The following is a 14984-nucleotide window of genomic DNA, read 5'->3' as shown; positions in this document are numbered from 1 at the left end:
CCTAGCAACCGTGTGTGAAAATCGCACCGCATCCGCACTTGCTTGTGAATGCTTGCGATTTTCACGCAGCCCCATTCAATTCTATGGGGCCTGCGTTGCGTGAAAAACGCAGAATACAGAACATGCTGCGATTTTCACGCAACGCACAAGTGATGCGTGAAAATCACCGCTCATGTGCACAGCCCCATGGAAATGAATGGGTCCGGATTCAGTGCGGGTGCAATGCGTTCACATCACGCATTGCACCCGCGCGGAAAACTCGCTCGTGTGAAAGGGGCCTAAGGGTGTGCAACCATATTATTTTATTTTTATATTTTTTTCTTCCCTCTACCTAAAAGATTTCAGTTTGTTTTTCAATTAAGTGGTACAGTTTAGGCTACTTTCACACTAGCGTTCGGGTGTCCGCTCGTGCGCTCTGTTTGAAGGGGCTCACGAGCGGCCCCGAACGCATCCGTCTGGCCCTAATGCATTCTCAGTGGAGGCGGATCCACTGAGAATGCATCCGCCTGCAAGGCGCTCAGCCTCCGCTCCGCTCAGTGAGCGGACACCTGAACGCTGCTTGCAGCGTTCGGGTGTCCACCTGGCCGTGCGGAGGCGAGCGGATCCGTCCAGACTTATAATGGAAGTCAATGGGGACGGATCCGCTTGAAGATGACACCATATGGCTCAATCTTCAAGCGGATCCGTTCCCCATTGACTTTCAATGTAAAGTCTGAACGGATCCGCTCAGGCTACTTTCAGACTTAGAAAATTTTCTAAGTAATAATGCAGACTTATCCGTTCTGAACGGATGCAAACGTCTGCATTATCGGAGCGGATCCGTCTGATGAAACATCAGACGGATCCGCTCCGAACGCTAGTGTGAAAGTAGCCTTATAGGTCAAATTAAAAAGGTGGAAAAAGTTCTGAAATTATTTATCTTGGTCTTATTTTTTTTACAGGACAGAAACCTGACATTTTAACAGGGTTGTGTAGACTTTTTATATCCACTGTATGTAACAAGGTAAATCATGGCGGGGCAGATTCAGAGGAAATGGGGAGAAAAATTTAAGGACAGATTATTTGTTAAGTCTATAAAACCAATGCTGTTGTACAAAACCTCTGGAGTTCCGGAATTTTTTTTTATAGGTCAGGGATCAGCACCCTTCGGCACTCCAGCTGCTGTGAAACTACAGCATGCACACTTAGAAGTGAAAGGTGGATTCTGGGAGTTGTAGTTTCAGAACGGGTGGAGTGCTGGAGGTTGCTGATCCCTGTGAGATGCTTGATAAAGGCTACTGTGTAGCCGAAAAGATGTATTCTGCTTTTGTACGCACTCAAGGCTTTCAATTAAACATACAACGGACATGCTGCTGTGATCCCCTTTTTTTTCTCTACTGTGAGATTGGCTATGTCGCTTAAGTTTTGATCTCCTGCAGTTAGGAGACTTTCTATTGACTTCGCTTTTCCCTCGTTCTAGTGATCGGTGAGGGTCTGAGTGCCTAACTAGAACGAGGAGAAAGAAAAGCGGACATAGCATGCTCTCTCCCCTCACTGCAGGAGACTGAAGCAACACGGACTCTATAGAAAGTCCATGGACCTGTCTCGATTCCGCCTCTTAGGCCTCATGCACACGACCGTATATTCTTTCAGTGTCCATTCTGTTTTTTGTTTTTTTTGCGGACCGTATACGGAACCATTCATTTCAATGGGTCCGCAAAAAAAAGGAAGTTACTCAGTGTGCATTCTGTTTTCGGATGTCTGTATTTCTGTTCCGCAAAAAAAAATTGAACATGTCCTATTATTGTCCGCATTACGGACAAGGAAAGTACTGCTCTATCAGAGGCCAGCTGCTCCGCTACGCAAAATACGGACGTCATCCGTGTTTTTTGCGGACTGCAAAATACATTGCTCAAAAAAATAAAGGGAACACTTAAACAACACAATGTAACTCAAAGTCAATCACACTTCTGTGAAATCAAACTGTCCACTTAGGAAGCAACACTGAGTGACAATCAATTTCACATGCTGTTGTGAAAATGGGATAGACAACAGGTGGAAATTATAGGCAATTAGCAAGACACCCCCAATAAAGGAGTGGTTCTGCAGGTGGTGACCTGACCACTTCTCAGTTCCTATGCTTCCTGGCTGATGTTTTGGTCACTTTTGAATGCTGGCGGTGCTTTCACTCTAGTGGTAGCATGAGATGGAGTCTACAACCCACACAAGTGGCTCAGGTAGTGCAGCTTATCCAGGATGGCACATCAATGCGAGCTGTGGCAAGAAGGTTTGCTGTGTCTGTCAGCGTAGTGTCCAGAGCATGGAGGCGCTACCAGGAGACAGGCCAGTACATCAGGAGACGTGGAGGAGGCCATAGGAGGGCAACAACCCAGCAGCAGGACCGCTACCTCCGCCTTTGTGCAAGGAGGAACAGGAGGAGCACTGCCAGAGCCCTGCAAAATGACCTCCAGCAGGCCACAAATGTGCATGTGTCTGCTCAAACGGTCAGAAACAGACTCCATGAGGGTGATATGAGGGCCCGACGTCCACAGGTGGGGGTTGTGCTTACAGCCCAACACCGTGCAGGACGTTTGGCATTTGCCAGAGAACACCAAGATTGGCAAATTCGCCACTGGCGCCCTGTGCTCTTCACAGATGAAAGCAGGTTCACACTGAGCACATGTGACAGACGTGACAGAGTCTGGAGACGCCGTGGAGAACGTTCTGCTGCCTGCAACATCCTCCAGCATGACCGGTTTGGCATTGGGTCAGTAATGGTGTGGGGTGGCATTTCTTTGGAGGGCCGCACAGCCCTCCATGTGCTCGCCAGAGGTAGCCTGACTGCCATTAGGTACCGAGATGAGATCCTCAGACCCCTTGTGAGACCATATGCTGGTGCGGTTGGCCCTGGGTTCCTCCTAATGCAAGACAATGCTAGACCTCATGTGGCTGGAGTGTGTCAGCAGTTCCTGCAAGACAAAGGCATTGATGCTATGGACTGGCCCGAATGTTCCCCAGACCTGAATCCAATTGAGCACATCTGGGACATCATGTCTCGCTCTATCCACCAACGTCACGTTGCACCACAGACTGTCCAGGAGTTGTCAGATGCTTTAGTCCAGGTCTGGGAGGAGATCCCTCAGGAGACCGTCCGCCACCTCATCAGGAGCATGCACAGGCGTTGTAGGGAGGTCATACAGGCAAGTGGAGGCGACACACACACTACTGAGCCTCATTTTGACTTGTTTTAAGGACATTACATCAAAGTTGGATCAGCCTGTACTGTGTTTTTCCACTTTAATTTTGAGTGTGACTCCAAATCCAGACCTCCATGGGTTGAAAAATTTGATTTCCATTTTTAATTTTTGTGTGATTTTGTTGTCAGCACATTCAACTATGTAAAGAACAAAGTATTTCAGAAGAATATTTAATTAATTCAGATCTAGGATGTGTTATTTTTGTGTTCCCTTTATTTTTTTGAGCAGTGTATATACAGTCGTGTGCATAAGGCCTTACAGTGAGCAGAGAGCGTGCTATGCGAGAGCTTCGCTCTCCTTATTCTAGCGATTGGCAGGGGTCTCAGCACTCGGACCCCTCCAAGTTTTGATGTGTTACTATGACATATCAAAAGTTTTCCCAAGGCACAGTGCCCCTTTAAAAATGAGGCACCTGACACTCAAGATCCTGGGTAGTGGCAATGTATGGGCTGTGTTACCACAAGCCTGGCTATTAGACATTGTTGTACTGACACTTAAATGTAAGCAAGCATAAAAGAGGACTATGGGGCTTTTAAAAACTGGTGTTAAGGTTTTTTCGCTACCGAGTCCTATGCAGGGTCAAATAGCCAACTAAAATGCGCTGGTAAAAAAATATGACAAACTAGCTCCCCTAGAAAAGAAAGAAAACGACCTCAAAGAAGCCAAACTAGAAACACCTTAAAAAGGAAGAGACATCCACTTTTGGGCGCTTGTTTTAAAGGTATTTGCCCAGGATACTGGTGGGCTGGATGAGATGCCTTTATCTTGCTCTGTCCCGAAGAGGGGAAAGAATCCTGACCATTTGTTTACAGGTGGCTGTCTTGTCTTTTGGGGGAAGTCACCGGGTTTGGCCGGTATGAGGTAGACTTACACCCTTTTTTCCTCCCCATAGAGCATTTCTACAGTTACTAGTAAAAGGATTCATATAAACCACTAAACAAAAGCAAGTCATACAACATACATCAGATAGTTACGTATCCTGCCAATAAACCAGCTCCTTCCTTCCAGAAGTCGCTACAGGACCCTTCAGACTAAAACCAGCAGGTTTAGGAACAGTTGCTTGCCCACGGCTGTCACCTTACTGAATTCAGTCCCCCGCTGAACCTTTTCATCCTCACTCACTTAACCCTCTACACTCCTCCTCCCCTCCATCCCTCTCAATGACCATGACTGTCATTCATGTCAACATTCACAGTATGTTCATATTGGTTACTGCTATAGTTGGGACACTGTCATAGCAGAAGTCTCTACTATAGTACGTATCTACACTACATTGTTCACTATGACAGTCTGTCCATAGCGCTACTCTCTTTCACTTCTGGAGCTATATTTAAAGGGACTCTGTCACCACTTTCTAACCCCCCCTTTTAAAAGTATTGTTATCTCCATGGCGCCCCTGTGATTACAAAGGTGTTGTTAGAAGATAAATTCGCCGTCTCCTTTTGATAAAAAGAGCTTTTATCTAACCTGTCAATCTTCTTGATAAGGTGCCCAGGGCGTTTCTGTTGGTCTCAAGCTGCCGCCCGCCGCCGCCGCTGTTGGTGCCCAGCTCCTCCCCTGATGCTTTCAGCGCCGCCTGAATATAATGAAATACGCCTCCGGCTCTCGCTCAGTGCCCCCTCCTTTTAAAAGATCCCGCGCGTGCGCACAGGCCTGTGCCTGATGCGCCCGTGCGGACATTTACAATCAGCCTCATTGAGCGAAGTGCGCATGCGCGCACTTCGCTCAACCTCCTCATCAGACGAGCACTGCAGCCGGCCGGCTGCAGTGCTCGTCTGATGAGGAGGTTGAGCGAAGTGCGCGCATGCGCACTTCGCTCAATGAGGCTGATTGTAAATGTCCGCACGGGCGCATCAGGCACAGGCCTGTGCGCACGCGCGGGATCTTTTAAAAGGAGGGGGCACTGAGCGAGAGCCGGAGGCGTATTTCATTATATTCAGGCGGCGCTGAAAGCATCAGGGGAGGAGCTGGGCACCAACAGCGGCGGCGGCGGGCGGCAGCTTGAGACCAACAGAAACGCCCTGGGCACCTTATCAAGAAGATTGACAGGTTAGATAAAAGCTCTTTTTATCAAAAGGAGACGGCGAATTTATCTTCTAACAACACCTTTGTAATCACAGGGGCGCCATGGAGATAACAATACTTTTAAAAGGGGGGGTTAGAAAGTGGTGACAGAGTCCCTTTAAAGCCTTCTGCAGATCTGTTTACTATACATCTGTAAATTTGTATATATGTAGCACATCTGTATATTCGCCGCCTGTATAGCAATATAGAACAGAACAGTTCATCTGTATATATATGTACAGTACAGACCAAAAGTTTTTTTGGACACACCTTCTCATTCAAAGAGTTTTCTTTATTTTCATGACTGAAAATTGTAGATTCACACTGAAGGCATCAAAACTATGAATTAACACATGTGGAATTATATACATAACAAACAAGTGTGAAACAACTGAAAATATGTCATATTCTAGGTTCTTCAAAGTAGCCACCTTTTGCTTTGATTACTGCTTTGCACACTCTTGGCATTCTCTTGATGAGCTTCAAGAGGTAGTCCCCTGAAATGGTTTTCACTTCACAGGTGTGCCCTGTCAGGTTTAATAAGTGGGATTTCTTGCCTTATAAATGGGGTTGGGACTATCAATTGCGTTGAGGAGAAGTCAGGTGGATACACAGCTGATAGTCCTACTGAATAGACTGTTAGAATTTGTATTATGGCAAGAAAAAAGCAGCTAAGTAAAGAAAAACGAGTGGCCATCATTACTTTAAGAAATGAAGGTCAGTCAGTCAGCCGAAAAATTGGGAAAACTTTGAAAGTAAGGGCTATTTGACCATGAAGGAGAGTGATGGGGTGCTGCGCCAGATGACCTGGCCTCCACAGTCACCGGACCTGAACCCAATCGAGATGGTTTGGGGTGAGCTGGACCGCAGAGTGAAGGCAAAAGGGCCAACAAGTGCTAAGCATCTCTGGGAACTCCTTCAAGACTGTTGGAAGACCATTTCAGGGGACTACCTCTTGAAGCTCATCAAGAGAATGCCAAGAGTGTGCAAAGCAGTAATCAAAGCAAAAGGTGGCTACTTTGAAGAACCTAGAATATTACATATTTTCAGTTGTTTCACACTTGTTTGTTATGTATATAATTCCACATGTGTTAATTCATAGTTTTGATGCCTTCATAGTCATGAAAATAAAGAAAACTCTTTGAATGAGAAGGTGTGTCCAAACTTTTGGTCTGTACTGATATATATATATATATATATATATATATATATATATATACATATACACACACACACACACACACACACACACACACACACACATACATATACACTCACCTAAAGAATTATTAGGAACACCATACTAATACGGTGTTGAACCCCCTTTTGCCTTCAGAACTGCCTTAATTCTACGTGGCATTGATTCAACATGTTGGCCCATATTGATAGGATAGCATCTTGCAGTTGATGGAGATTTGAGGGATGCACATCCAGGGCACGAAGCTCCCGTTCCACCACATCCCAAAGATGCTCTATTGGGTTGAGATCTGGTGACTGTGGGGGCCATTTTAGTACAGTGAACTCATTGTCATGTTCAAGAAACCAATTTGAAATGATTCGAGCTTTGTGACATGGTGCATTATCCTGCTGGAAGTAGCATGGTGGTCATGAAGGGATGGACATGGTCAGAAACAATGCTCCGGTAGCCCGTGGCATTTAAACGATGCCCAATTGGCACTAAGGAGCCTAAAGTGTGCCCAGAAAACATCCCCCACACCATTACACCACCACCACCAACCTGCACAGTGGTAACGAGGCATGATGGATACATGTTCTCATTCTGTTTACGTCAAATTCGGAATCTACCATTTGAATGTCTCAACAGAAATCGAGACTCATCAGACCAGGCAACATTTTTTCTGTCTTCAACAGTCCAATTTTGGGGAACTCGTGCAAATTGTAGCCTCTTTTTCCTATTTGTAGTGGAGATGAGTGGTACCCGATGGGGTCTTCTGCTGTTGTAGCCCATCCGCCTCAAGGTTGTGTGTGTTGTGGCTTCACAAATGCTTTGCTGCATACCTCGGTTGTAACGAGTGGTTATTTCAGTCAACGTTGCTCTTCTATCAGCTTGAATCAGTCGGCCCATTCTCCTCTGACCTCTAGCATCCACAAGGCATTTTTGCCCACAGGACTGCGGCATACTGGATGTTTTTCCCTTTTCACACCATTCTTTGTAAACCCTAGAAATGGTTGTGTGTGAAAATCCCAGTAACTGAGCAGATTGTGAAATACTCAGACCGGCCCGTCTGGCACCAACAACCATGCCACACTCAAAATTGCTTAAATCACCTTTCTTTCCCATTCTGACATTCAGTTTGGAGTTCAGGAGATTGTCTTGACCAGGAGCACCCCCCTAAATGCATTGAAGCAACTGCCATGTGATTGGTTGACTAGATAATCGCATTAATGAGAAATAGAACAGGTGTTCCTAATAATTCTTTAGGTGAGTGTATATATATATATCTGTATTTATGTATACATCAGTACATCTGTATATTGTCCATAGTACATCTGTATATTTGCTCTCTATATAGCAATATAAAACACCTGTATACTTAATTTGTACATAACTTTTCCTACCTTCTACACTATCCTTATACTTGTTTTTTATTCCACTTGCTGCCCTATGCACTTCTGATTACATGCAAACTGTATTTCGTTACCCTATATTTTACATGTGTAATGACAAAGTTGAATCAAATACTCACAATTCAAAACCTCTGCTTGCTAACAGAGGTTCATATATTTTATGTTTTTTAGACTGCTGTTGCGTTGTTTGCTTTTACTTTTGTAGTTTCTGCCATGGCGTTGGGCACCTGCGCATTCACTTCAGTTTACAGAATGTGCTGACTAACTTTGTCTTTTGTTTCTGTAATGAATGGAATTATTAATTTACCCTTAGTGACCACCAATACGCCTTTTTACGGTGGTCACTAAGGTTCTTTAGGCTAGCCGGCAGCCTAGTCCAAGTGCTGCATGGGTCTTCCGTGCTGTGAATAGAAGGAGCATGACTCTCTAATGACAGCCAGGCTTGTGCGCTAATGGCCCGGATCTGCAGAAGCAATGATCACAGCTCTTTAACCCCTTAGTTGTTTAGATAAGGGCCTCCCTCTCTCAGGCATTGGCACCCCCACAAAATAGATCAAGAGGTGCTTATGTCTGCCTGTAATGTATGCCTACCTATGCTGCGGATAGTGCCCGTCAGTATCCCACTGACTGTATAATACTCCGTACCGCATAAGGGCTCACGCACACGACCATATGTTTGATCCGCATTTTTTGCAGATCAGATACGGACCCATTCATTTCAATGGGGCCACAAAAGATGTGGACTGCACACCTTGTGCTGTCCGCATCCGCACGTCTGTTCCTCAGCCCCACAGAAAAGATACAACGTCCTATTCTTGTCTGTTTTGTGGACAAAGATAGGATATTTCTACAGAAGTTAAAAAAAAATTATGGTGGCATGCACTCGGCCGGGATCAGTGTTGTGCACGAGCCCTAAGCAGTACAGTGTAGTATGGAAGCAATCAGAAGATCGTCTGTCAAATTCCCCTTGTGGGACTAATACATTATAAAAATAAGAGTTAAATAAAGGTTTATTAAATAAATAAAATCTCCAAGTTAAAAATGCACCTTTTTCCATTACAAATGCTTTTCAATAGAAGAACTTGCAAAAATACAGTACACTAAAACACTCATTGGCATAAAGAATAAAAGCTAATTTTTCTCGGGAACATCACAACTGATTTTCACATGACAGGATCCACCTTACCAGGCAGTGTGCCTGGTTGAAAGGGGTTCACCGGGAATTAAGAAAATAAAATTACTTAAAATACTTAAATATTACTTTAGTATAAATATATTCCCAAATACTTTTCAATAGTTATAATGGTTCGTGTTGTCTGGGGAGCAATCATTAGGAGAAATAAAATGGCTGCTGTCCTATTAGTACACACAAAACCGGTCCTAATCACACAGGAGGACAAGTTACTTCACCACAATGAGCTATCTCAAAAGCTGCCTCATCCTCCTCTCTGCTCTGCTTGTCAGGGATTATGATCCTGAATACAAATTATAAGAACTTCAGATGAATCTCGGTAGGAATGGAGTTCATGAGGAGACATGAAGTACAGAAAGGAGAGGGGGGGGGGTGGATAATGAGCAGCAGCAGTACTTGTATGCAGTCTCTATTACCACAGCCCTACATTACCACAATCTGTCCTGTCCGTCTTCTCTGTACTTAATGTTCTTCTCATGAACGACATTCCTACAGAGATTCAGCTGAAGATCTTATCAGCTGTATTCAGGAGCATAAATCCCTGACAAGCAGAGCAGAGAGGAGGATGAGGCATCTCTTTAGCTCATTGTTGTGAAATAACTTGTCCTGCTGTGTGATTAGGACAGGTTTTGTGTGTACTAATAGGACGGCGGCCATTTTATTTCTCCTAATGATTGCTCCCCAGACAAAACGAACCATTAATGAAAAGTATTTAGGACAATATTTATAATAAATTTATATTTAAGTATTTTCATTAAAAGGGTTGTCCGAGTTATTTTTTGGTTCTATGTTCCTAACTAGGCAAATCTGAGCCACCAATGATTTTAATACTGGGGGAGGCGCACTGCGCCACCAATGATAATTGACCTTTAATACAGGAGGCGGGTACTGGCAGCAAATCAGCGGCAGTTAACCCCTCAGTTAACTGCCGCTGATCGCAGCTCCCTGTGAAAGGCAGGGTGCTGGCAATGCGATTCTGCTGCCGGCACCTGTCTCCTGTATTAAAAATTTAAGACTACCTTTCGTGGGTTCGGACTTTGTTAAGTTACCAGGCTACATAGAGCGGCGCCCAGGGATCTCCCTGCACCTACTATTATTCCTGGGCGCAGCTCCATTCGCCCGCTGTGCACCAGTTACAGTCTCCTGCTCCGTATGCCAATTACTACTGTCGGAGCGATGGGGAGGAGACATCAGCTTCTCTAGTGGGCGTTCTGAGAAGAGGGCAAACGGAGCGGTGCCCAGGAATATTAGTAGGTGCAGGGAGATCCCTGGGCACCGCTCTATGTAGCCTGGTAACTTAACTAAGTCTGAACCCATAAAAAAGGTTGTCCTATCATTGGTGGCGCAGTGCGCCCGCCCCTCCTCCGCCCCTCTCTCCCCATTGGTGGCAGTGGCACAGGGGGGAGGGAGAGATTGCTTCCTTCTCCCCTGTGCTGCTGAGGGAACATGAGCGCGCTCACAGCAGAGCGCTCATGTTCAGAGATACTAGACTGAGCAGCAGAGCAGCCCAGTATCGAAAAAAGTATTGATTGGGTATTGAAATTTCAACAACCCTAGATGGTACGAGTGGAGAAGGGGCGATGGTAAAAGGGTATTCCAAGAAAAGATAGTAAACCCACTGACGATGACTGAACAGTCTGCTCACCAGCAGTGATCATTATGACATTGTGATGAATGCTATCAGCTAAAAAGGTAAACCACAGCACGATCACAGGAATGATAAATGGAGAATATTTTGTGTTTGTGCTGCATAGTATACAGGATTACAATTAAGAGAAAATCTTTTCTCTTGGTTTTAACTGGTTTTATGAGAAACAGAATATACACAGCATAGTATCATGGTTATGGCATTTCTGACAATCAAACTTTTACTTACTGTTTTCTTTATACACTAAAAAGATGCAGGCTACAATTTTCAGCACCTCTGCAGCCACTACAGCAGTGGAAGACAGGTACCGGGGCCCTTCCTCCTTGAGTGTTCGAGAGTAGCGCATAGTCAGGACTAAGCTGGTGGTCTGAAACACTAGGATCCCCAAGGAGATATACTTCAGGTGAGACGCCATTGTGGATTCTGGATACTTCTGCAAGAGAGAACAAAAAGGTTCACATACGATTATGAAACCGTCTATGGTATTAAAGGGACCAGTCTGATTAAAGCTGGCACTTTTTTAGCGCAGGTTCTAAAAAATAGAAACATAGAGCTCCGATGCTCAAGTCAGGGGGGCTGCCTGGGTGAAAATGGTGATAAGTCCGGGTTCAGCTCTGAACCCGGACGACCCCTTTAAGACAGGCATTTTATATTGGTGTGGAGGCTTAAAGGGTACCTGGCCTTTCAATAAACTTTGCGTTAATCAATAGTACAGTGTATGGAATATGAGGAAGAACACTTTCTTGACATTAATGTCACTTGCATCTGGCATTTTTTAGCAGTATTCCTGCCTAGTTTGCAGTTCTGTCAGACATGGTGGGTGGAGACTAGATGCCATCCACTGCAAGCAGAAAGTAAAGGAGAATCTGCTTACCAACCTTCTCTTATGTACTCAGAAGCAGCCCCAGGATCACGGAGGACATTACAGAGTACTGACCTGTATGGTTGTGAATAAAGCACTTAGCCCATGTAGTTCAAGCAGTCTGTTTGTCTGTGTTTGCTCCTGCTCACTTCCCCTCCCCATACTTGTAATGATGTGTGTAACATGATCTTCCTGTGGTGCTGCTCCCATCTTGGACGAGGTTAAAGGTGCATTTAGATGCTGCGAGGAGCAGCAGATTGTTAGGAAGGAACATTTCCTTCCTACCAATGGGCTGCTTGTTAAGTGCAGGTGAAGCACAGCATTTTCATGCAGCGATCACCTCCACAAGAGGAGGACAGCGATAGCTACTGCTATTGCTCGTCCCCTTACAAAATCATTGTTCCTGGGCGGCAGAGAGCTGGTTATATAGCATGATCTGCTGCCCAGGAATGATGATTGAGGTGTCTGCACCTCAGAACATTTCACCCGATGAACGGCACCTTTAGACAGGCAGAATATCAGGAACGAGCATTTGTAGGAACGTTCCCTCCCAATAATCAGCCCATATATCAGGCCATGTAAGGCTACTTTCACACTACTGTTAGGAGCGGGTCCGTCTGATGTTTCATCAGACGGATCCGCTCCTATATTGCAGACGTTTGCATCCGTTCAGAACGGATCCGTCTGCATTATAACTTAGAAAAATTTCTAAGTGTGAAAGTAGCCTGAGCGGATCCGTCCAGACTTTACATTGAAAGTCAATAGAGGACGGATCCGCTTGAAGATTGAGCCATATTGTGTCATCTTCAAGCGGATCCGTCCCCATTGACTTACATTGTAAGTCTGGACGGATCCGCTCGCCTCCGCACAGCCAGGCGGACACCCGAACGCTGCGAGCAGCGTTCAGGTGTCCGCTCACTGAGCGGAGGCTGAACGCTGGCAGACGGATGCATTCTCAGTGGATCCGCCTCCACTGAGAATGCATTAGGGCCGGACGGCTGCGTTCAGGGCCGCTTGTGAGCCCCTTCAAACGGAGCTCACAAGCAGACACCTGAACGCAGGTGGGAAAGTAGCCTAATTCCACCTTAAAGGGGTTTTCCCATGAATAAATGTAAAAAATGAAAAATCAGACACCATATAGTGCATGACAAAACCTTTTTTTTTTAACAAAGCTAGAACCAGCCCTGTACCTCACATGGATCCAGAGATCTCCCCATTCATTGCTCTGCTAGATTTATATCAAGCTGACAGCTCAAGGGGAGTGTCCTTTCTGCTGCAGCTTAGGGGGCGTGTCCATGCTTTCCCTATCACAGCTCAGGAGGCGGTTGAAAGATGAAAATGAGCATGTGCGGCCTTCTTAAAGGGTAACTCTTTTTTTTTTTATGTAATTGGATTGGTCTGACTAAGTTTATCTTAGTTCCCTTGGTAATACTTTGTATAGGTATTGAATTACCTAGTAATTGCAGCATGTTCTTTCCTCCCCTAGGCATTTCAGTGGTGCGGCTAAAACAGCGCTGCTAGGTGTCCTCCGTCTCCTATCTTCTATATACAAAAGACGGAGGACGTAGTAGTGGGCAGTCCCGAACGCTGCGTGCGCACTCCCGTTGGACTGGGATAGTGCTGATATTCGCGATAAAATTTTGCGATCAACTACTCAGGAGAAGAGGGCGTGTTTAAGTCTGGAGAAAGCCGATTGGTTGGGGGGGAGGCTGCACATTCCCGAGATGAGCCAAATGAATTCTGGGTAGTTAGGGAGGGAGGTCTTAGCCTCAGGGTAAGGGCATCGGCGGCCATCTTGGAAGTCAGAAAGAAGTCTTGTGAGGAGCGGTTGCTATGGACGGAATCTTATTAAACAAGTGGTATGTGAACACAAGAATTAGTGATTATGGATGATCATCACCACAGCAGCAACAACATATATGAAAATTGAATTTTGATGAGCCGGTCAAAGAAATAAGAAATTAAGTGGCACCATACAGGCATATTTTATTGAATGACTTAGTAGCTCTACAAAATTTTTAATTACATGCAATTACAAAAGTAATCAGATCCAGGTGCTGGTTTGCAAACTGTAAAATATTTTTCGTCGGACAACCTCTTTAAGGCATTTTTAAGTGAAAAGAAGTTAGCTGGGGGGGGGGGGGGGGGGATGGGAAAGATAAACATCTGATAACATGAGAACTAGATATTTCTTACTGATAAGTTTCTTGTGGTATTATTGATTTATGCAGTTGTGTGAAAAGTTAGTGACCATTTAAGCACAAAAAGCAAAAAAAATAATAATAAAAAATAAAATAAAAAAGTGCATCAAAAGGGGTTTCGAGCCAATTGAATTTTCTTTAGAATGATAAAAAAAAAAAAGAAGGCTACGATTTTTCATCAATATCTGTAACCCAGAGAACCCTTTTAATAATGTGTTATACTGACGGGGCCCGCAGGGAAGCATCAGCTACTTTGAGATTTTTAACAGATTTTCATATAGGGCAAGGAATTCCGATAAGTCCCCATATTGTATAGGCCCTTAACATACCAGTGACGCCAAATCAGTTATTTCTACTCCACCAATCACGTGATCAGACATTGACAAAAATAGTGTTGAGAATGACGACGTGAGACATCATAGTAACAAAATTAGTACCTTTTTCTAGCAGAGTCTGGAAAGGGACTAGAAAAGTGTCTCCAAGGAGATAACGGTAGTAATGGAGAAAATCTAGTATCCATGCATCATTTAATAAATTTGGCACAAATCACTCCAGCCACCTTCTTTACTTATTCTGGTGTAGGCTTAGTAAATATGGGATCTTTACCGCCGACAAAATAATGACGACTCTCCTAACCATTTTATTTGCTCAGTGAAAACCCAACCATCATACTGATTATTCTTCATGACTTTCCCAGTAACTATATCAAGGTTTGCTCAGTCATTTTAATACAGAAACTATTTCCTATTTGTACATCTGAACGTATAATATTTGTCCTGTAATTGACTGCAAATTTACCTCCAACCCAGGCCAGCGAGGACGTGGCTAATGCTGTTGGTGCGCCAAATACTAAGACTATTTATTCTGCATATCATACATAAAACCACAGTCTATACACTCACAGCTTGGTAAAACATTCAAATGGAAAAGGCATTTATCCCACGTTACGGTCCTATTACACCTGAAGATAATTGTTCAGATTATTGCCAACAATCATTCGTATGAACGCTCGTTAGCAGTGATCTGGCAGTGCAATACTGCCGCCGATTACCTCGTTCATCGGAATCTATTAGCAGGTTTAAAGATCCCCGTTTGTCAGCGGCAGATCATGCCGTGTAATCACCATCTGCTGCAGGCAAACAGTGATTCAGTACGGGGACGAGCGATGGCATTGGTGATCGCTCCTCCCTAT

General features: G+C 44.6%; 1 protein-coding gene across 1 annotated transcript in view; it reads right to left on the bottom strand.

Annotated features, from left to right (window-relative positions):
* SLC35A3 (solute carrier family 35 member A3) overlaps positions 1–11171 on the bottom strand; it is a 38705-nt gene extending 27534 nt beyond the window's left edge. The window contains exon 1 of the mRNA XM_040407691.1: positions 10958–11171. Coding sequence (XP_040263625.1) covers positions 10958–11144 — 187 coding nt within the window. The 5' untranslated portion in view covers positions 11145–11171. The remainder of the gene's footprint in view (positions 1–10957) is intronic.
* Positions 11172–14984: the final 3813 nt, after the last annotated feature.

The sequence above is a fragment of the Bufo bufo genome, chromosome 9, assembly GCF_905171765.1.
Source record: "Bufo bufo chromosome 9, aBufBuf1.1, whole genome shotgun sequence".
Taxonomy (NCBI): domain Eukaryota; kingdom Metazoa; phylum Chordata; class Amphibia; order Anura; family Bufonidae; genus Bufo; species Bufo bufo.
Note: the sequence above shows the minus strand (reverse complement) of the source record. Positions and strands in the feature narration are given on the sequence as shown.